The sequence below is a fragment of the Cucurbita pepo genome, chromosome LG05, assembly GCF_002806865.2.
Source record: "Cucurbita pepo subsp. pepo cultivar mu-cu-16 chromosome LG05, ASM280686v2, whole genome shotgun sequence".
In the NCBI taxonomy this organism is placed as follows: domain Eukaryota; kingdom Viridiplantae; phylum Streptophyta; class Magnoliopsida; order Cucurbitales; family Cucurbitaceae; genus Cucurbita; species Cucurbita pepo.
This window is the reverse complement of record NC_036642.1, coordinates 1,814,097-1,835,746: the sequence shown is the minus strand read 5'-3', so window position 1 is coordinate 1,835,746 and position 21,650 is coordinate 1,814,097. Positions and strand designations below refer to the sequence as shown.

Sequence of the window (21,650 nt, the reverse complement as noted above, 5' to 3'; positions counted from 1 at the left end):
TGCTTAGCTTTTTTTTTTTTTTTTTTTTTCCTTTTATAAGAAAAAAAACCCCAAACCAAAAAAATGAAAATAAAAAAAGAAAAAAAGAAAAGCAAAAAGAAAAAAGAAACACTTTGATAAGTACAGCGGACGGATTTGGTAATTTGGTGGGCGTGGGCCCCACTCTGTCTCTCCCATTACACTTTTTTTTTTTTTTTTTTTTTTTTCATTTGATTATTTTCTAATAATAAATAATAAATAATAAATAATAAATAATAGTAATAATTAGAATACTAATTATTAATTAAAAGGAAAAGAAAAAAAGAAAAAAAGAAAAAAAAAAGAAAAAAGAAAAGTGATAAAGACAATGGGTTTACTCTTGGTCTGGGTCTGAGTTCATACTCACACAGGTCACTCACACACTTGTACTGTTGTTGTACACATCCCCACCACTTTCAACTTTAATTCAAAAGCTCATCTTTTTCTATTCATTTTCCATTCCATTCCCTTCCACCCTTCCACCCTTCCACCCTCCCCCCTCCCTTTGTCTTTTCTTTCTTTCCCCCTTTCCTATCTTCTTTTCCACCCTCCTCCTGCATTTTCCTTCTCAAAACCCTAGATTTTCAATCAAATCTAGGGTTTCATCTCCCTTTCACTCTCTTCTCCTTCTTCAACTTCCTCTCCTTTTCCTCCCTTCTCTTCTCTTCCTCCTCATTTCTCTGCATTTCTCCTCTCAGACCCACTGCTTCTCTTTCTTCTCCTCAAACCCATTTCGGTTTCATCTTCGTTTTCTTTTAATACTTTTTCTTTCCTCTTTCTCTCCTCTTTTTTATTTTTTTATTTATTTCTGTCTCCCTTAAGTTAAATTTCTCGTTCTGGGTCTGTCTTGCACTTCTCCCTCTCTTGTTAAACCCCTGCTAAACCCTTTTCTTTCATTCATTTCGTAGTCTTCTGGGAGTTTGAAAATTTCCACATTTTTCTTCACATGTGAATTCCTGTTGNCTCTTAAGTTAAATTTCTCGTTCTGGGTCTGTCTTGCACTTCTCCCTCTCTTGTTAAACCCCTGCTAAACCCTTTTCTTTCATTCATTTCGTAGTCTTCTGGGAGTTTGAAATTTTCGACATTTTTCTTCACATGTGAATTCCTGTTGCTTGAACTTTTCGACTGGAATTCTACCCTCTTCTGTTATGGTTAGAGATTTGGGTTTGGAGTTTTCTGAAAACACTTCTGTAGAAAAGCATTTTCTTTGTTGTTAAGACCACACGAGTCTTTCTTCTGTGAGGCTATTCTTGCAAGTAAATGAATGGATGGGAGGGACGGCATGGCATTGTCTGGTGGCTCTGCTTCTTACTACATACATAGGGGAGGAGGGGTTGGTGGCTCTGGGTCAGGGCTGCCATCGGCTGGATCACATGCCTCCCCTGTATTCCGGCCAATGGCTAACCAGGGTGTTTTGTCTCACTCAAATCTCAGAGGCAACTCGGTTGGACCAACGTATGCTGTTGAGCCATCTCATTCCAATTACCTTCGTGGGATTAGTATGAATGTCTCACCTGGAGTGAACTCTGGTGAACCTGTAAAGAAAAAGAGGGGGAGGCCAAGGAAATATGCTCCGGATGGGCCGGTCTCATTGGGTCTGTCTCCCATGTCTGCTGGTTCTAAGCTCACTCCAGGGTCGAATTCCTCAACCCCGAGACAACGAAGAGGGCGGCCGCCTGGCTNGGTTCTAAGCTCACTCCAGGGTCGAATTCCTCAACCCCGAGACAACGAAGAGGGCGGCCACCTGGTTCTGGAAGGAAACAACAATTAGCTCTCCTTGGTAGATTTTACTGAGTTTTCTGATTTAGTTTCAATGTGCATGCTTGTTCAACTAGTTAAGCATTCTACCTGTCCAGCTTGGCCATTGTTTAATGCAAGTCATCATGTACTGTTCATTTTTAGTTTGCCAAAAGGTTTATATTGTCTCTTAAACATGTCAGAGAAGGCTATGGCCATGATTATTCACTCCTACTCGTTTTCTCTCAGGTGAGTGGATGAACAATTCAGCTGGACTAGCTTTTGCTCCACATGTCATTCACGTTGGAGCTGGAGAAGTATGCTATAACCTTTTAATACTAAAAACAACTATTTTCAAGTGCATTATGTGTTCAGTTATAGCCCTTTTCAGAACAGTTCTTTTGTAAATATGATCCTGTGGAATTAGATCTGATCCGTAATGGCGTAGCTTCAAGTGTTTCTTTATTAGATATTAATTTGAGTTCCTTGAAATATGCAGCCATGAAAGTAGCTGAAAATAGTTATTCTGCCATGTAAAAGGAAAACCTTATTTTCATTACCTTCGTTTCTTTAGGTTGCAATATTTACAGGCGGGGAACACAGCATGTTAAATTTCCATTCTCTCCCACTCCCCATTCCAAGAAAAAAGGAAGGAGATTAAGCATTTGAATTAGTATCTTTGTTTCCAGGATATTGTAGATAAAGTATTGTCGTTTGCACAGCAGAGGCCAAGGGCTGTTTGCATCATGTCGGGCAATGGTACCGTTTCTTCTATTACACTACGTCAGCCTGCATCTACTGGCGTGAGCGTCACATATGAGGTTTAAGACTTATTTTATTTGATTTTACTTATTCTCTTCACGATAAATCACATCACTTTGATGCCTCTATTCAACAATATATGAATCTTGCAGTTTTTTCGTAGGTCTGCATAATTCTTTTCTGCGATGTGTCGTCCCTATTAATGAATTGTTGTTTCTTACAAAAAGATGACTTTGGACTGCCTTTTTGTCTCATTTTGTTTCCAACTTTGAAATTCTTTTCTATCATCAATAGGAATACTGTCATCAACTACAGTAGGACCAAAAAACTCCCATAGAATAATGTAGAGTAATTGCAATTTCTGCTTGACCATACGCATAGGATCTGAATTTTGCTCTCGGTGGTTCCATTAATTTGCCATTTTCTAACAAGTACAATCACGTTGGACTATGACTGTGGTCGAATAGTGAACAAAAATAAGGGAATGTGGTGAATTCATACTCAATTTAGTTTTAGCAGGTTCTGGCACAGTGGTGGATTCATTGAGTTGGTCATCCATGTCGTTTTGTTTCGTTATGTGGAGTGATTACTTCTTGGTGCCAGAGTGGGAGTGATTATGTATTATTTCAATGTAAACAATAACTGCCATTTTGTTGGCTAACGGTGATGTTCCTCTCAATGTCATTAGCTAACAATAATTAAGATGATGCAGCAATGTTATTTTCCTTGTTATGAAACATGTTTGGGTTTGCAGGGTCATTTCCAGATATTGTGTTTGTCTGGTTCTTACTTGGTGGCTGAAGATGGTGGTCCTCGAAATAGGACGGGCGGTATTAGTGTTTCCCTCTCTAGTCCTGATGGTCATGTCATTGGTGGTGGAGTTGCCGTTCTTACAGCGGCTGGCCCTGTTCAGGTACATCCCATTGAATTATCAAGGCAACATGGCCTTGCCAGTGAACTAGATTACATGTTGCTATAATTTTGGCTCGATAATAATTTGCATCTGCAAAATCCATATCATGGTGAAGCCTCAAGTTATTTAATTATCAAACTTATTCTCTTGCAGGTAGTTGCTTGTAGCTTTGTTTATGGTGCAAAGATCAAGAATAAGCAGGTCGCTGGTCTGAGAAGCAACGACGGTTCCGAAAATGATCATCATGATAATTTGGTTTCGCCGTCGAGTGCCCCATCTGCTCAAACATACAATCCTTCTGCAATTGGTGTTTGGCCTGGTTCCCGTTCAGTCGATGTGAGAAACCCTCATACTGGAATCGATTTGACACGAGGATGATGAAATATTGCAACAGACACATGTTCATTTTGTACATATGTGTTGTTGTAAATGAACCAAACCTTGTGAGGACTACCTTTCATTGTGTCAAAGACTTCCTTTCGCAGCGGTTAACAGATTGGATGCTAACATGGTATGTAGCAAGAGGCTTCATTTCGAGTTTCTCAAGTCAATGTTGATTTTATTGGACAGAGTTTCTGGTTTTTGGAGGGTAATATTTCAGGGCAGCTGTAGCAGGAGGAAGAAGCATGTTTGTCTTTGAGCAGAAATTTTCCATCTAATGAAAATTTTAGGGAGCCATAGGATATTATGTAGTGTTCTAAGATGTAATTTTAAGTTATATATCAGAGTTTCTCATTTCAATTTCCTTTTCAAGGGCTTCTACTTGAGATGAAAAGAATTATGGTGGTGTTGGTTAGAATCAAAACTGGAATGGAATAGGAATTAGAATTTGTTCAACTATTTGTACTTTGATCCATTCAATATGTTTATCTGAAATTCTATAGACTACAGGCCAATCATGTATGATCTTCAATAATACATATCATAAATCCAGGAATTGCAGACATTCCAACCATTACTAAAAGTTTTTAACTAAAAAATCATCAATATAGTAACAAGCGCAAGACCTGTTATGAGTATCCACGGGGACAATTACAGATATCACAGATCATCTCCATCGAGCAGCATTCTGATGATACGGACGTGCAAGTGGTATGATTCAGAGCTCATGAGATACCCAACAGCTTCTTGACATCATGCTGCAGCAGAATCAAGAGGCAAAAGTTATAACGATTCTCCTGTCTGATAAAATCTAAGACTTTCTGATGTAAAGAAAGTTGTCAGTTGCAGGTTTACCTCAATGCTGAGAGGTGATGTTGTGGGGTAATAACGATCAACTACTTGGCCATCCTTGTTGATCAGAAACTTGGCAAAATTCCACTGAATATCGTCCCCAAATATCCCCCATTTGCCCAATTTCAAGAACTTGTAGAGTGGAGCAGAATTGCTTCCATTTACTTCAATCTAATACAAAGAAAATAGGATGAATTCATACTTCTATAGTAACATAAAGTTTTCCCAGTAATATTCTACTTGCCTTGTCAAAAATTGGAAATTCTGATTTGAAACGACTGCAAACAAAATCTTTGATCTCATCGTTGCTTCCCGGTTCCTCGTCGCCAAACTGATTACATGGAAATGCCAGTATTTCCAAACCTGCAATATCCTCAACCAAAAAGAAAACTAAGCTACGGTACTAGAAGCCATCATTCTTGCTAGAAATGGAAATACTCCACATAAGGCCAGCTATTCCAATGCTAAAGACAAGGTAGTAATGTATTATGTTGATAGCTGTGAGATCTCACATCGGTTGGAGAGTAGAACGAATCATTCTTTGTAAGAATGTAGAAACCTGTTGGTAGCTGTGAGATCCCACATCGGTCGGGGAGGAGAACGAAACACTCTTTATAAGGGTGTGGAAACCTCTCCCTAGTAGACGCGTTTTTAAAATCTTAAGGGGAAGCCCGAAAGGGAAAGCCCAAAGATGACAATATCTGTTAGCGGTGGGTTGGACTGTTACAAATGGTATCAGAGCCAGACACCAAGCGATGTGCCAGCGAGGAGGCTGAGCCCCAAAGGGAGGTGGACACGAGGCGGTGTGCCAACAAGGATGTTGGGCCTGGGGATGGATGGATCCTACATCGATTAGATAAGGGAACGAGTGCAAGCAAGAACGCTGGACTCCAAAGGGGGATGGATTGTGAGATCCCACATCAGTTGGGGAGGAGAACAAAGCACTCTTTATAAGGGTGTGTAAACCTTTCCCTAACAAACACGTTTTAAAACTTTGAGAAGAAAATATTTGCTAGAAATGGGCTAGGATGGAAAGAGAGTTATAATAGACATTCTATACCCACACTTACCAGTTTTCTTCTCATCTAAACAGTAATAAGAAAGGGAATAGGATTCAACAGAGAGAATTATTCAATAGAAGAAACAAAAACAAAAGCAACAAGAACATACTAAGTAAGCGATAATTCAAGAAGAGGGTGATAAGGGCAAACCTTGTTCCCTGTATTTCTCGTATAGTTGGTTCAACTCCACATAATTCGAATTTGTCATCCCACTGTTGCGAGGGACAAAAAAGAAAATCAAGAACACTCTCAGGGAGAAGTGGTAAATAATAGGACCCAACCCACATTGATGTTAAACTATTTCTCTTTGTAATACCCAATGTAAGACCAAAATAATTGTTTCAAACTAAAGCTCAAACAGATGCAGATATCGAGAGTAAAAGAGATAGAGAGTACCATTTCGAAGCAACATTGACAATGAGTAGAACTTTACCCTTGTATATGCTAAGGTTGACATCATTTCCCTGTGCATCCTGCAAACAAGACCACAAAAATGTTTCTGAAATTCATGCCAATATCAAAAGCAGTAAAGTGTTTCCTATGAATAGAACACAAACAATATAACATCCGATTCAAAAAGATGCATTCAGTGTAACAAGACCCCTTTCATTCATACAGAACGAAGATCCACAAATTGAGACCTCCGTTTTGCCAAATTTTGCCTCGATCCCTCAATTCTTCGTTAATCTAATGAAACATCAGAATTGGGGTAAAACAAGTCCCTAATGCCCACCCGTCGTTTGTAAGTATAAGCTCGCAAAGAAACTCAAAACACCATTGCTTTTTGCAACAGATAAGTTTAGACAACCGTTAATTTGAATAGCCACCGATTCGTATGGAAATACGAGTGAACTTCACTCCGAGTATTGCAACAATAAGCACAGAAAGTGAGGGGAAAACGGCGGAAAACACATGAACGTGGAGTTAAAGAACGAGAATAAACCTTCACAGTGAAGTCGTAAATGGATTCTGGGTGGTTTGATGATTGGGTCGCCATGGTAAGATCAAAGATGAAGTTCAGCGAGCAACAGAGCAGAGCTTCAATCGAAAGCAAAGAATTAACGATTATGGAAGAGTGAACTGATTATAAGCTGGAATTTAAATTAGAATCAAGATTAAAAAAACGTTAATTTAGTCGGTGATTATTATTTTTTTTTCTAGTCAACGGTAATTTAAAATTAAAAAAGAAAAAACAAAATAAAATAGGCTAAATGGATACTTTAGCTTCTCATTCGTGAATTAATCTCTTAAGTATTAATTTTTAAAATTGAATTTCTTATCACTGAACTTTTAATTATGAGTTTAGTGTTATTAATTAGAAAAACGGACCATAATATATTATTTAGCAGTTTATATAAACTAATAGCAAGCATGAAGCTTGCCTTTTATAATAAATGTCTCACAAAGTTCTCCAAATTAAATAAAAAAAAAAAATCAGATTACCAATTTAGCCTCAATTATGTATGCAACTTTATCAATTTTTTTAGCTCGTCACAAATTATTTCAAACAAATTTTGATCTTCCTATAATTAAATGTAATAAATACAAATTAGAACAAGAAAGCATCTAATTAAATGTAATAATAAATACAATTTATTTAGCTGATTAACATTATAATATCTAATAATCAAGAAAGCATGTAATTAAATGTAATAAAATACAAATTAGAACAAACGATGTGTTAGAATAAAATATGTTTTTAAATAAAATAAAAATTCATTTTAGAACAAAAGATATTTTTAAATTTTAGCCTTCAAAGAGAGGTTTCCTGTAAACAACGATATAAATAAATAAAATATTCAGGATAAAGCAGTTTTAGATAAATCCTGTGGTGATATTAATGTAATCAATTTTCTTTTTCGAAGAAATTACATTTGAGCAAAACCCAACATAAGAACAGCTACGTTTGGTTGGGATCAATGTCCCCAGACAAAGTGTGAACAGTTACATTAAAGCTTAAGAAACTTATTACATAATTCTCAACTTACAGTCTCCTAAGTACATGGAAGATTCAGAAAGCACATACAAATCAGAGCAAATACACAGCAGCTTTATTCAAGTTTCTAATCAAAACACAAAGAAACACAGCCTTCAGATGTTTTCTAAGCAACTCCCAACAGCTTCTTCACATCCTTCTGCAAAAACACAGCCATACCCCAGTTCAAATTTTGACATAACTAATTGCAATTATTACCTCCCCCTTTTAACCCTTTTAACCCGGTAAGCTACACTCAAGTTTAGATTTAATTAGATTTACGATTGACAGATATATATGTGTGTGTGTATAAAGTTCGATTTACGAAGAACTATTGGATTTACCTCAATGCTGAGGGGGGAAGTTGTTGGGGCGTAACGATCAACTACGTGCCCATCTTTGTCCACCAAGAACTTGGAGAAGTTCCACTTAACAGCATCTCCGAAGAGCCCGCCTTTGCTCGACTTCAAGAACTTGTACAGAGGAGCGGCATCGTTTCCATTCACGTCCACCTATACGAACAAGAAATTGAGCTTGGAAATGCTTAGCTTGGCAGTTCTATAGTCTCAAAAGTGTATAATAAATAAGCAAGCCTTCAGCATAAATCTAACCTTGTCAAAAATAGGGTACTCAGCCTTGAAACGAGTGCAAGCAAACTGCACAATCTCTTCGTTGGTTCCTGGCTCCTGGCTTCCAAATTGGTTGCAGGGAAATGCAAGAATCTCAAGTCCTGTAAATAGGAAACCAGTGTAAATAATAAATATGAACTTGATGGATGAATCGAAGCTGAAGAGAAGAAGAATAGAAGGATGTTTAGAACAAACCTTGGCCCTTATATTTTTCATATAGTTGACTCAGTTCAGTGTAATTCGAATTAGTCAAGCCACTGCAGTGAATCAAAAACTGACTATTATGCATTTCCTAAACTATAAAATAATAGTTCAATTATTGGAATCTAACATGGACATAATTCTATAAATCAAGGTTAGAGAGATTTTTCTCTTCGAAAATATAACGGACTGTTCATTCTCATGATTATAAATGCACTCGGAAGTCATAATTCTACCATTTTGACTACACAGATAGCTTAAGTTATGAACAATAGCAGGCAACCGACATGACACAATATCATCAACTCAGATACTTGAACGAAATTTCATTATCAAAGAGGGAAGATCGGCTCAAAAACTTTAAAAACAAAATTGTAAGATCTCTAATGTTTTTGCGGCAGAGGAATTAGAAATAACTGTGTACATTACCATTGGGAGGCAACATTGACAATCAAGAGGACCTTTCCTTTGTAAATGCTGAGGTCAACATCATTTCCTCTAGCATCCTGTAAACAGAGGCAGATACCGTTGAAGTGAAATATGGCACCATTCACAAGCAGTTCATACGAGTTTTAAAACAAGCCAACAAATTAATAACATGCCCAGGAAGCAAATAAAAAAGAAACGGAGTCCCCCAACTTAATTATAGATCCAATGGAGAATCATAAACAGAAATGAACACTTTCTCATAACAAGCTGCATACTAAATGATACCGTACATGCACAATTCTCTCAAAAGAAGAAGAAATTATTCGAAAGTTTGATTAAGAGTACTCTCTAAAAAAATCAAGAAAGAATAAAACCATTTCCCCTAAATTCCAAATTTTCATGATTCAAAATCAGACACGATCTACAAACAAAACAAACTCATGGAAACATGAAAAAGGCACAAGAAATCCAACCTTAACGGTGAAGTCATGGACTGAAGTCTGGGACGGGGTAGCCATAGTATGATCCAACCGAATCGAAAACAAGCCGAGACGCGAAGAACCTGAATTAATCGGTGAAACGAAACGAGTTAGGGAAGAACACTGCGTACTATGCAATAGGGTTTGCTTCGAATCGGGCAAGATTCGGTTATCGAAAACCAAAGATGAAGATACAGATCGAACGCTGGAGAAATTTCTTCTGAGAAGATGGCGTATTGAAGCAGCGAACATGAAGGATGGGAGTAGATGAACAAATGGGCCTGATTATATATAGCGGTATATAGTCTTACCACGTGGCTGTTTGAAATAATTGTAATTCAATGAGAATTTCAAACTCTTATTTCATAAATATCTTGATAATATTCGTTTTATAATCTAATGTACACATCATTGAACTATTATTCCTTTCATTTGAATATCAATTTCATCAAGCTTTTTTGGTCTCTTGTACTTCTTCAACATCAAAGAACTGCATACCACACTAACAGAAGAAGCAGCCATGGCAGCTCCGGCGATCCACGGTGGTAGCCGAAACCGTGTTGAAGGGAACAAGACGCCTGCAGCGATCGGAATGGCAAGAAGATTATAACCAAGAGCCCAAATGTAATTGAGGCGAATTCTAGCAAAAGTTCTCCTTGAAAGATGAATGGCAGTTATAACATCTTGCAAGTCATTTTTCATAAGGACAATGTCTGCTGCCTCAATGGCAATGTCCGTGCCAGCTCCGATCGCCATCCCGACATCGGCTGCTACAAGGGCGGGCGAGTCATTGATCCCGTCTCCCACCATTGCCACCGTGTGCCCCGCCGTCTGAAGATTCTTCACTTCCTCTGCTTTCTGCTGAGGCTTGGCCTCTGCAATGACCGTTTCTATTCCAACTTCTTTGGCAATGGAATTTGCAGTCCCCCAATTGTCACCTGTTACCATTATGCTCTTTACTTCCATAGATTTGAGAATGGAGATCACTTCTTTGGCTCCTGGTTTCAATGGATCCGACACCACGATAACTCCCGACACCGTTCGATCTACAGCCACCAAAACCGCGGTTTTCGCCATACCTTCGGCGTCAACAAGGAAGCTCTCCGTTTCCCCAAGAATTTCTATGCCATTGTTCATCATCAAGCTCTTGTTTCCAACCACAACTTTCTTGTTCCTTACAATGGCTTCCACTCCATGTCCAGGAATGGATATGAACTCTTGAGCTTCTGGCCAAATGGGGTTATGTTCTTCCTTCAATTGCTTAGCATATTCAACAATGGCCTTGGCTATTGGATGCTCACTGTTCACCTGATCAACAAACATCAAGGAAAAAACCATTTGAGTTACGAAAGTTTTGAAATTTTGAAGCTTTTTTCGATTGCAAAACCAAACCTCAGTAGCAGCAGTGAGTTCAAGCAGTTCTTCAAGTACTATAGTGTCCATTAGTTTTACATTTACAACCACTGGCTTGCCAATTGTTAGTGTTCCTGTCTTATCAAACACAATGCAGCTCGCCTGCAAGGCATCATTGGACCAAAAGAATTATAGGGAAGATTTGAAGAAAGGGTGTGTTCTTGATGTCGATGTGTGTAAGTATGTACCTTATGTGCAAATTCTAAAGCTTGGCCGCCTTTGATTAGTACACCTTGAGATGCACCGACACCGGTCCCGACCATCACAGCGGTCGGGGTGGCGAGGCCAAGGGCACAAGGGCAAGCTATGACCATAACAGAAATCCCAAATTGGAGAGCTAGTTCAAAACTGTCCATTGAAGAAGGCAACCAGGACTTAGGATACAAATGCAACTTTCCAGCTAAAAACCAGGCAATCCAAGTGAGAAAAGAAAGCAAAATTACCTGCAAAAGTGCACAGAAAACACTGTTAGAGATAACAAAAATCAAGCACAAAACAAAAAACACTAGACAAATAGGAATGATAGCACCAACCAGAGGCACAAAATACTTGGAGATATGGTCTGCAAGTTTCTGAATAGGAGCTTTCGCCAACTGAGACGATTCAACGAGTCGAACGATTTGCGCTAGTGAACTCTCTGATCCAACATGTGTTGCCTTTATATGCAACACTCCATTCTCATTCATAGTTCCTCCTATCACCTTGTCGCCTGTCCTTTTCGCTACCGGTTTCGCTTCTCCGGTGATCATACTCTCATTGACATGACTTTCGCCCCAGACGACGAGGCCATCGGAAGCTACTTTCGCACCAGGCGTAATCTTAATAACATCATTCTTCTGAATCAGCTCACTACTGATTTCTACTTCACTGATCACATTTCCATGGCCATCTAGAGTCAAGAGCGTCGCGGTCTCCGGCGCCAAGTGCTTAAGCTTAGCAATGGCCTCAGAGGTCTTTCCTTTAGCTAAAATCTCCAAATACTTACCAAGTAGAATGAAAGTGATCAGCATTGAACTAGTCTCAAAGAAATCTGTCCCATCGAAAGCAGGGGAAGTAGCTGCTCTTAGAACAATATAAACAGAATAGAAATAAGCTGCATTTGTTCCCAAAGTGATCAATACATCCATGTTGGCAGAACCACGGCGCAATGCTTTGTATGATCCAATGTAGAATCTTGAACCTATGATGAACTGGACAGGAGTGGACAAATTCCACTTGATAAGATGTCCAACATTCATCATATTGACTACTTTGATATCCAAAATCTGCTTGATTCCAGGTATATACATAAACACCATGGATGTTAAGAAAACAGGAACAGAAAGAGCTGAGCTCCATAAGAAGTACTTATAATGCTGTTTAATTTCTTTCTCCTTACGATTTTCTCGTCCCACATTTGCGGGATATATCGTGGCCTTGAAATGCTCGGATTTGATCGACTCGATCACTTCAATGAAAGTTCTTGGTCCTGTTATATCAGGCTTATAAGATATGGTAACTTTGGTCAATCCCATGTCGATATCGATATCTTCAATTCCAACGACCGATTCAAGCGATTCTTTAACTTTTGTCGATGAGTTTCCGTTATCCATGCCATCGATCTTGAGCTCAATCTTGCTAATGTGTTCGCCAATGGTTATAAGTAAGGCATCAAAGCCAATGTCTTGTATGGCTATAATGAACTGAGTGGAGTTAACGACCTTTGGATCATAGTGAACTTCTGCTTCCCCATTGAAGAGAGCAATGTGAGTCTTTTGGACGCCGTACATTTCTTCCAAAACTGATTCTACCATGGAAGAGCAAGAATTGCAGCCCATCCCATTTACTCGGATTCGACATACTTCTCTCGATCGATGATCGGCGCTGTCCTTCGATATTGTAGCTTGAAATCCAGCATTTTCAATTGCTTTAACTATTGAATCTTCCTGTTACAAATACATACAACAAATTTCCAATTTTCTAAACATTTTTAATTTATTAAGTTTTTTTTTTTAATAAAAAAAACACACACATTTGATCATCTAAAATTACTAAATAAACTATACTATACATAATTTTAATTATTAATTTTTTTTCTAAGGATACTTTGAAAATCAATTTTGTTAGAACATTATCTTTTCCATAAGTTATTATTTTTTCTTTTTTNGTTTTTTTTTTTTTTTTTTTTTAAATAAAAAAACACACACATTTGATCATCTAAAATTACTAAATAAACTATACTATACATACTTTAAATTATTAATTTTTTTTTAGGATACTTTGAAAATCAATTTTGTTAGAACATTATCTTTTCCATAAGTTATTATTTTTTCTTTTTTCCTTCTGATTTTCTATTTTTCTCCGAAGAGCAATTGTATTTAAAAAAAAAACAATTCACTTACATATTAAAAATGAATGTAGCACGTATTTNAAAAAAAAAAAAAAAAAAAAAAAAAAAAAAAAAAAAAAAAAAAAAAAAAAAAAAGGTAAGCTTAAATTTTAAAATTATTATTTTAAACGAGCAAACATTTTTTTATGTCAAAACCTAAGCACACGTGGAAAAATAACATAATATACATAATATACATAATTTATATATATAATTTACCATTTCTTAATTCTAACTAAAAATTCCAGATCAAAATGACTCACGTTAATCTAAAACTATTTATAAGGAAAAAAAATGTTAAATTATTAAAAAAATATCTCATCTTTTTAGTAAAATTTTAAAGCTATCTTTAAATAAAAAATAGTTTGTTATCCAAATTTAATGTTGTTTTATGTCACATTAAATCGTCTTTATTAAAATATTTTAAAGAAATTATGGTACAAAGAGAACTTTTAAAATGTTTGTAAAAAGTAAAAAGATTAATATTTGTCTTTTAAAAGAAGAGTGGCATCCATAAACAAATAGTAAAATTAAAGAATATTTTATAGAGATATATATTTTTAAAATAAATTTTAAATTAAATTATACCTAACCATGAGCTTAAATTAAATTTATAATGATATAATATTAGCTCATCAAATTTATAATGATATAATATTGTTCACGGATTTTGTTTTGAACTTTCAAAAATGGTTAGTAGAGAACGTATTTCTTAATTATAAACTCATCAATTAGTATTTCTTAATTATAAATTCATCTTCAATTTCTAAATTAGTTCAGTATTTTGAAATTTTTTTTTCTGGAATTAGCCTCAGTTTCAAGACTAAAATCGAAAAGGATGCAGTAATCTCTCAAAGCGAAGTTGATAAACCCTAGAAAAAAGGTATTCTAATGGATTAAGAATCAAAGATCAAAAACTGTAAAACAGAGATCGGCTTACATCGATGAGATTGGGGAGATAGCGGATTTGAGCCCTATCGTTCAAGAAATCGATAGCAGCATCGAGAATGCCTGGAAGATGTTTGATGGAATTCTCTACTGAAACAGCGCAAGCAGAGCATGTCATGCCGGAAACACAGAGCACCACCTTCGCTTCCACCGCCTTTCTCGCCCCCGCCGCCGTCTCGTCATTGTCAATAGTCGCTACATCATTCGCGTTCTCCTGATTCGTTGCCGCCGGCGAGCGTTTCCGCCGCGGCAACTTCAGCATTTTGATCGGAACTGCGGCGGCAATTCGATTGAAATAATTTAAGCACTTCCTCTTGGAGTTGCAGAGCTTTTTATTTGCAACTCAGAGTTCAGTGAACCTTTTTACTTAACAATTTGTCGTTCATAAATATATATATATATATATATATATATATATATATATATATATATATATATTCGGAATAAACTTTATTAATTTATTTTTCTAAATGGAGGAATAAGAATATAAAAGGCTAAATTGGATAATGAAATAATAAATAAATAAATAAATAAATAAATGCATGAGTGGAATCTTTAATACAAATCCACCTTCTATTTTTTCCAAGAAAGTGAATTTTCTTTTTGGCGTAAATAAATAAAAAAATAAAATAAATAAAAAATAATCCAAACAAATTCCCTTTTGAAAGACTCCACTATCACCCAATTGATTATCACATTTTTGTAGAGACCTATACTCAATTAATACATTTATCTATTTCAACTTTAGTGTTATTGATTATTTATGTCACATGGTTCATTTTTAACTAGGGTTAAGCCATAGTGGTTACTTAATCGTTGAACGCTCGTACTTTTGAGGAATATATATTTCTTACACGATTAAAAAAAACATTTAATTCAATCGAAATTAGGTACAAATTAATTATATAATATGCTTTTTGCAAAGTGCTCCACCAAAGGTTTAATCCGCTTTAATTGGATAATCCAAATTGGATTATAAGTGGGTTTTTTTAATCCTTAGTTTGTGACTTCTCATTTAATAATCTTAATAAAGTTTTGAGCAAATTACTTTTAAGATTATTGGTGTGAGGGTGTGGTGGAGATGGTGGCCATCCATCATATAAAATGCAATATTATTTTATTATGTTTAAATGAATTAAATAATATTTTATATCTATTATGATATGGTATATTCAATGATCTTTGAATCTTTTTCTTTTTAAGATATAGTATTTTAATTGATTGAACATATTAATTTATTGTATGAGCTTTCTTTTACATTTGAATGAAAATTATTATTATTATACAATTTGTTCCCATTTTCCTCCATTTTTCAAAGACTAATTTGTGTCATTTTAGAAATATGACATTATTTTAATTTTTCATCTATAATGGAACTTGCATATTGATATGTAAAAAATAAACAAATAATCTTTTTTTGGGTATGAAATGGTTGGTAAAATTTTGATAGAAAATAGGTTTCTAAGCAATACATATTAGTTTTTTTTTTTCTTAAAAAAAAAAAAAAAACTTTTTATTGAGCAACTTGGCCGAGCTACCACCTTCCAATTTATATCATAATTTTAATATATGATTTTTCTTATAAAAAATTTCTTAATCAATACATAACCAGAGATATCTAGGGGCGGGAACGGGGCCTTCTCCGTTCCCATTCTAATTATTTTAAACCCTTTTTAGTAAAATAAATTGTAAAAATACCTGGGTGAAGATTAACTTGTTAACCTTGTAGTAACTTTTATCCGTTGAGCAACAACTCTTTACTCGACACCATTAGATCACTAAGGTTGACTTTCGTCCCTGCTCGTTGGGTGGGTCTTGTGATTAAGCTCCATTCTGCTTTTGCACTTGAGGGCCAATCTCCGTTTGGCCTAATTAAATCTTTGCACGCTTTCATTACCTTTTGAGAGGCCTACACCACATAAAAATTGTATATCTGAGACTGTCCCTTGGCCCATAAACCTTAACACAACGTTAAAATTATAGCTTTTCTAAAGTGGTATCTCGTGCCTTTTTGTGTTATACCAAGGGACACCTGTAATTTGCTCACTCTTTTCCTGCTTCCATCGGCCTTTAATATATTATTGTAAATATTTTGGACAGTTTTATAAATAAATATTTATGGTTTGCTGTAAAGCCCAAAAAAGAATGTAGCCCAAAATAAAGCCCATGGACCAAAAGCCCAATAAAATTATATAGAGCCCTACAAAATAAAGCCCATGGACCAAAAGCCCAATAAAATTATATAGAGCCCTAATTTTCTTTCAATAAAACCCTAAATTTCCGTTGACCCTAAAACCCCTCCAACTTCAACTTCTTCTCATGGCTTCGCCGGATTCTGATACTCTCTCTTCCAGAGTTCGTCGGGAAACGGCGGAGAAAGCCGTCGAATCCCTCCTTCAATGGCGAAGTTCCAAACGAGAGAAGCCTCAACTTCTGGACCAGGAGGATTTTTTATACCTCGTCGTTACTCTCAAGAAAATCCCTCCAAAAGGTCGTACAAACCCTTACAAAATCCCTCTTCCCCATCCTCTTCGTTCTGAATCGTCTGAACTCTGCCTCATAATCGACGATAGAACCAAGTCCAATCTTACCAAAGACGACGCCAGGAAGAAAATCCAGTCGGAAAACATCCCGATTTCGAAGGTCATCAAGCTGTCGAAGCTTAAATCCGATTACCGCCCCTTTGAAGCGAAACGGAAGCTCTGCGATTCGTACGATATGTTTTTCGCCGATGATCGGGTTATTCCAATGCTGCCGAGTCTGTTGGGGAAGCACTTTTTCAAGAAGAAAAAAATTCCAGTGCCGTTGAATTTGAGGCATAAGAATTGGAAAGAACAGATCGAGAAGAGCTGTTCGTCGGGTTTGTTGTATTTGAGGAGAGGGACTTGTAGTGTGGTGAAAGTGGCAAAGACGTCAATGGAAGTTGAAGAGATCGTGAATAATGTGATTGCGGCCATTGATGGGATTGCAGAGATTGTGCCTAAGAAATGGAGCAATGTGCAATCATTTCATTTGAAGGTCCTGGAATCTATTGCATTGCCACTTTACCAAACAGTGCCGGAGTTGAAAATGAAGATTGAGGCGGCCGTGAGGGGTAAAGAAGAGGAAACAAACAAAGAAATAGCAGATGCAGGTAAGAGTCCTACTCCTGTAAAGGTCAATAACAAAAAGGAGAAGAAGTTGGGCAAGAAGAAGGGGAGGATACATGAAGTTCGTTATATGGACAGTAATGGCTTAAAGCTATCTGAAGAAGAAGATGAACAGGACAGTGATGTTGATGAGGTTAGTGAGAATATCGAAAAGGGTAAGAAATGGAGTAGAGTAAAGAAAACGAAGGAAGAGCTTCAAAGTGAGTTGAATGTCGAGAAAACATCGAAGAAGAAGAAGAAGAAGAATGGAGATGAAGAATCCAGTGGGAAGAAGGTGAAAAAGACAAAGAAGTTGAAAGAAGTGAAATGATTTGATCTGTCTCTTCTTCTTCTTCAAGGGTATTATTGTTCCTGANGAAGAAGATGAAGAAGAAGAAGAAGAAGAATGGAGATGAAGAATCCAGTGGGAAGAAGGTGAAAAAGACAAAGAAGTTGAAAGAAGTGAAATGATTTGATCTGTCTCTTCTTCTTCTTCAAGGGTATTATTGTTCCTGATACAAGTAAGCAAATTTTGAGTAACTCATATCATTTTCCATTTTTGTTTTCATTAGGTTCAGAAAATGAACTGATTGATTTATATGTGTAATGGGTGTTATTTGTTAAAGAAATTCTATAAACCTTGATGTTTGGTGTTTACCTGGTGATAAAATCATTTGAGGAGTTTGGTGATGAAGATTTTGGAGGTTGCAATGCCAAAAGGTAAAGAGGAAAAGGCAAAGTGTAGAATAGAAATCCACCAAGAACGACTCAATAAAGGAAACTTTAGTTGTTTCTAGAGCTTAATTCAATTATTGTATGTGATTGAATGACAAAGCAGGTGGCCGAGAAGCCATAATAATTATATGGCTTTATTCAAATCTGGATGGCCATCCAATTTCCTTACGAATTCAATGCACCTTTTCGTCCACATTTTTTGAAATTCGATTTTCCCTTTTTCACTCTTTTTACGTTATTGTTCTTTTATGCAACAAAAGATTGATTCCTCGCAAATATATTTATAAAGATAAAGAGGAAAGTCTATTAGAAATTAAAGAATAAACTGAGGTAAAGAGACAAAATGTAGGCAGTAAAATGTGAAAACTAAATTTAGTAGGGACTAAAAAAATATTTTTTTTTTTATCATATTTACTTGTTTGGTTCTCAAAAATCAAATAAATCTATATTTATCTTTGTTAATTTTATACTAAAATAGCTTAACTGCATACTTTATTAACTAGAAAATCAATATCGACCACTTTTGTTGAATAAAAAATATATTTTTTTATTAGTTTAGATGCAGACTAAGCCACGTCAATCTCTTTCTTCTTAATATTTAACTAAAAAACAGAGACAGATATTTCTCAAGCTTACGGCACTTAAAAAAAAATTCAAGAGTATTTAAGAAAAAAAAAAAGAAATCCTAAAATATGAGAATGATATTTTTGAATTTTTTTAAAATTTATTAGGGATAAGAATATATATATATATATATTATCAATTTAGCCTCAGTGAGATTATACTTAGCTTAACCATGAAAAGAAATGAAGGGTTTATAACACAGAAAGAGAAATAATGTATTTTTAAAGTTTTATCCTTTTTAATATCAGTCTTGATTTTAAAATTTTAAAATGCGAATAAAAATATATTAGGAAAGTACGATTCTCTCTCCAAAAGTTCTTCCTCTTAAAATGACAAGAAAATTAAAAAAATAGTTTTGGAAACGGAACTTTCAAGGAAATTTTGAGAAGCCAATTTCAGTTTTGGCCACTTATACGTGGCACAAAGGTTGTGTGCAGTTTGAACCTCCACGAGGCCAACCTTTCGCACCTCCAAAATCCTATATTAATCTTTCATGTTCTTTCTCGATCTTCAAAAACACCCACCCCTCAATTCGTGTATTGATTTCTGGACAAACTTCCAATTTTCTTTCTTATCGTGTTTGTCTTTTTTCATCTTCAAAATCCCAATTTCCCTGTTCCTCAATCGTTCATCAATTTTGAAGCGTTTTGATTCTGAAATATCAGGGAGGAACAGTAAAGGAGAGAGAGAGAGAGATGGAGAACAGTACCTTGACTGGCTTGTTGAAGAAGGCAGCTTCTCAATTTCCTCACCGCCGGGCTCTCTCAGTCGCCGGAAAATTAGACCTGACACATGAGCGGTTGCAGGAGCTAATCGAACATGCCGCCTCTCGCTTGGTGGATGCCGGTGTTAATGCCGGAGATGTGGTGGCGCTCACCTTCCCCAATACTGTTGAGGTTCGTCTGCGATGTACTCCATTTTTCTGTTACTTTTCTGATTCTGTGCATCTCCTTTCTTTTCTGATTTGATTTTGACCTCTTTCTTCTCTGATTTGATTCCTGCGGAATCAAAATTTACTGGCAGCAAGGACTATTATCAGTGATTCACCTTCCTATGTACGAAATTAATGATTAGGTGTATTTCCTTGCAGTTTGTGATCACGTTTTTGGCCATAATCCGCTGCCGAGCCACCGCTGCACCATTGAATTCGGCTTACACGGCTGAGGAGTTCGAGTTTTACTTATCGGACTCGGAATCGAAACTACTCCTTACATCGAAAGAAGGAATTCCATCGGCACAAACCGCCGCATCGAAGCTCAATATTCCTCAAGTAAATGTGAATCTGGCGAGCGGCGATGCGTTTCTCGATTTCTTTCCGTCTCCAAACGAATCGGAGGTGAATATGTCGGAAATCGTTAACGATCCGTCCGACGCTGCGCTATTCCTTCACACCTCCGGCACCACCAGCCGGCCGAAGGGCGTACCGCTAACTCAACAAAACCTCGCCGCTTCTGTTCAGAACATCAAATCGGTGTACAAACTCTCTGAGTCCGACTCGACCGTGCTCGTTCTTCCGTTGTTTCACGTTCACGGACTAATGGCAGGATTGCTATCATCACTGATCTCCGGAGCCGCTGTGACTCTTCCAGCTGCCGGACGCTTCTCTGCTTCAACGTTTTGGTCCGATATGGTCGCCTATAACGCGACGTGGTACACTGCGGTCCCTACGATTCACCAAATCATACTCGACCGCCATTTCAGTAAGCCTGAACCGTCGTATCCAAAGCTCCGGTTTATTCGGAGCTGTAGCGCGTCGCTTGCACCATCGATTTTGGAACGATTGGAAAAATCATTCGGAGCTCCGGTTCTGGAGTCTTACGCGATGACCGAAGCGTCGCATCTAATGGCGTCCAATCCGTTACCGGAGGACGGCGTGCACAAAGCCGGATCGGTAGGGAAGCCGATCGGTCAAGAAATGGCGATTCTGGATGAGAACGGCGTGATACAACCGGAAGGTGTTAAAGGAGAAGTGTGCATTAGAGGACCAAATGTGACGAAGGGATACAAAAACAATCCAGAGGCTAACAAGGCCACCTTCTCATTCGGATGGTTCCACACCGGCGATATCGGGTTCTTCGACTCCGACGGATACTTGCATCTCGTCGGCCGGATCAAGGAGCTCATTAACCGTGGAGGTACAAAATTCAACTCAGAATTAGTTTCTAACTCTAAACAATAAACAAATCGCCATTGATCATGAAAATAACGTCAATAAAACTACTAATCTGATCTGATTTTCACCGTCTTGATTCAGGTGAGAAGATCTCTCCAATCGAAGTAGACGCCGTGCTTCTTTCTCACGCCGACATTGCTCAGGCCGTCGCCTTCGGAGTCCCCGACGAAAAATACGGCGAAGAGGTAAGAAAAACGTACCGTTGATCCTTAAATCAATCGATTCCTATCCATCCACTAGGTGATTTACATGGTTAAATTCTAACCGATGCTTCTCCAGATCAATTGCGCCGTAATTCCGAGGGAGGGAAGCTCGATCGACGAAGCGGAGGTGCTGCGATTTTGCAAGAAGAACCTTGCCTCCTTCAAGATTCCGAAGAAGGTGTTCATCACGGATTTCTTACCAAAAACTGCTTCCGGAAAGATCCAACGCCGATTCGTGGCAGAGCATTTTGTTAGCGCCAAAGCTTGATCCGAACTGTATGGTTTTTCAAGGATTTGGAATAGTTTTTATGCAATCAATGGTGTGTTTGGAAGTTCGGCGAGGTTTGGGAATCGCGTGAACGAGTGAACCGAGTCCCGATGATGATGACGTGTTCCCATCGTGGGGAATTGGGAAATTGTAATAAAATGTTGTTTTTATATTTCAACCAAAATGAAAATAAGATAGTTTTTCTTTTAAATATATGAAGAAATCCTCTGCGGAGATAATTCGCATTATCTATTTGAATTTTAGTTAAATTTTAAAAAGTGAAAAATAAAATAAATAATCGTATTATGTAAAAATATTTAGTTTTTAGCTATTTATTTTTTAATTTTATATTT

General features: G+C 36.9%; 6 protein-coding genes across 7 annotated transcripts; 3 read left to right on the top strand and 3 right to left on the bottom strand.

Annotated features, from left to right (window-relative positions):
* Positions 1-987: 987 nt before the first annotated feature.
* Positions 988-4,267, top strand: LOC111795334 (AT-hook motif nuclear-localized protein 5-like). Its single transcript, XM_023677686.1, has 6 exons — positions 988-1,653; positions 1,722-1,798; positions 2,005-2,072; positions 2,445-2,576; positions 3,272-3,430; positions 3,584-4,267. The coding sequence occupies exons 1-6, from the start codon at positions 1,283-1,285 to the stop codon at positions 3,806-3,808; spliced, it is 1,032 nt and encodes a 343-aa protein (XP_023533454.1). The 5' UTR covers positions 988-1,282; the 3' UTR covers positions 3,809-4,267.
* Positions 4,268-4,295: 28 nt separating this feature from the next.
* LOC111795335 (probable glutathione peroxidase 8) lies at positions 4,296-6,824 on the bottom strand. Its single transcript, XM_023677688.1, has 6 exons — positions 6,668-6,824; positions 6,121-6,197; positions 5,875-5,936; positions 4,908-5,026; positions 4,667-4,834; positions 4,296-4,569 (listed from the first exon to the last, which is right to left on the bottom strand). Exons 1-6 carry the CDS (start codon positions 6,719-6,721, stop codon positions 4,537-4,539), a joined length of 513 nt encoding a protein of 170 aa, XP_023533456.1. The 5' UTR covers positions 6,722-6,824; the 3' UTR covers positions 4,296-4,536.
* A 732-nt stretch (positions 6,825-7,556) lies between these two features.
* Positions 7,557-9,704, bottom strand: LOC111796207 (probable phospholipid hydroperoxide glutathione peroxidase). 2 transcript variants are annotated; one of them, XM_023678955.1, is made up of 7 exons: positions 9,642-9,704; positions 9,432-9,520; positions 8,959-9,035; positions 8,524-8,585; positions 8,311-8,429; positions 8,044-8,211; positions 7,557-7,859 (listed from the first exon to the last, which is right to left on the bottom strand). In XM_023678955.1, exons 2-7 carry the CDS (start codon positions 9,474-9,476, stop codon positions 7,827-7,829), a joined length of 504 nt encoding a protein of 167 aa, XP_023534723.1. In that variant the 5' UTR covers positions 9,477-9,520; positions 9,642-9,704; the 3' UTR covers positions 7,557-7,826. The 2 variants fall into 2 exon arrangements, with proteins under 2 accessions (XP_023534723.1, XP_023534722.1); XM_023678954.1 differs by having other exon boundaries at positions 9,432-9,698.
* Positions 9,705-9,774: 70 nt separating this feature from the next.
* LOC111796237 (probable copper-transporting ATPase HMA5) lies at positions 9,775-14,524 on the bottom strand. The gene is made up of 5 exons (XM_023678996.1): positions 14,159-14,524; positions 11,384-12,775; positions 11,039-11,293; positions 10,830-10,952; positions 9,775-10,745 (listed from the first exon to the last, which is right to left on the bottom strand). The coding sequence occupies exons 1-5, from the start codon at positions 14,426-14,428 to the stop codon at positions 9,846-9,848; spliced, it is 2,940 nt and encodes a 979-aa protein (XP_023534764.1). The 5' UTR covers positions 14,429-14,524; the 3' UTR covers positions 9,775-9,845.
* Positions 14,525-16,361: 1,837 nt separating this feature from the next.
* LOC111794670 (ribosomal L1 domain-containing protein 1-like) lies at positions 16,362-17,951 on the top strand. Its single transcript, XM_023676770.1, has 2 exons — positions 16,362-17,631; positions 17,772-17,951. Exon 1 carries the CDS (start codon positions 16,486-16,488, stop codon positions 17,623-17,625), a length of 1,140 nt encoding a protein of 379 aa, XP_023532538.1. The 5' UTR covers positions 16,362-16,485; the 3' UTR covers positions 17,626-17,631; positions 17,772-17,951.
* A 1,055-nt stretch (positions 17,952-19,006) lies between these two features.
* LOC111795752 (oxalate--CoA ligase-like) lies at positions 19,007-21,545 on the top strand. The gene is made up of 4 exons (XM_023678317.1): positions 19,007-19,549; positions 19,744-20,788; positions 20,908-21,011; positions 21,106-21,545. The coding sequence occupies exons 1-4, from the start codon at positions 19,349-19,351 to the stop codon at positions 21,295-21,297; spliced, it is 1,542 nt and encodes a 513-aa protein (XP_023534085.1). The 5' UTR covers positions 19,007-19,348; the 3' UTR covers positions 21,298-21,545.
* The last annotated feature ends 105 nt before the right edge of the window (positions 21,546-21,650 follow it).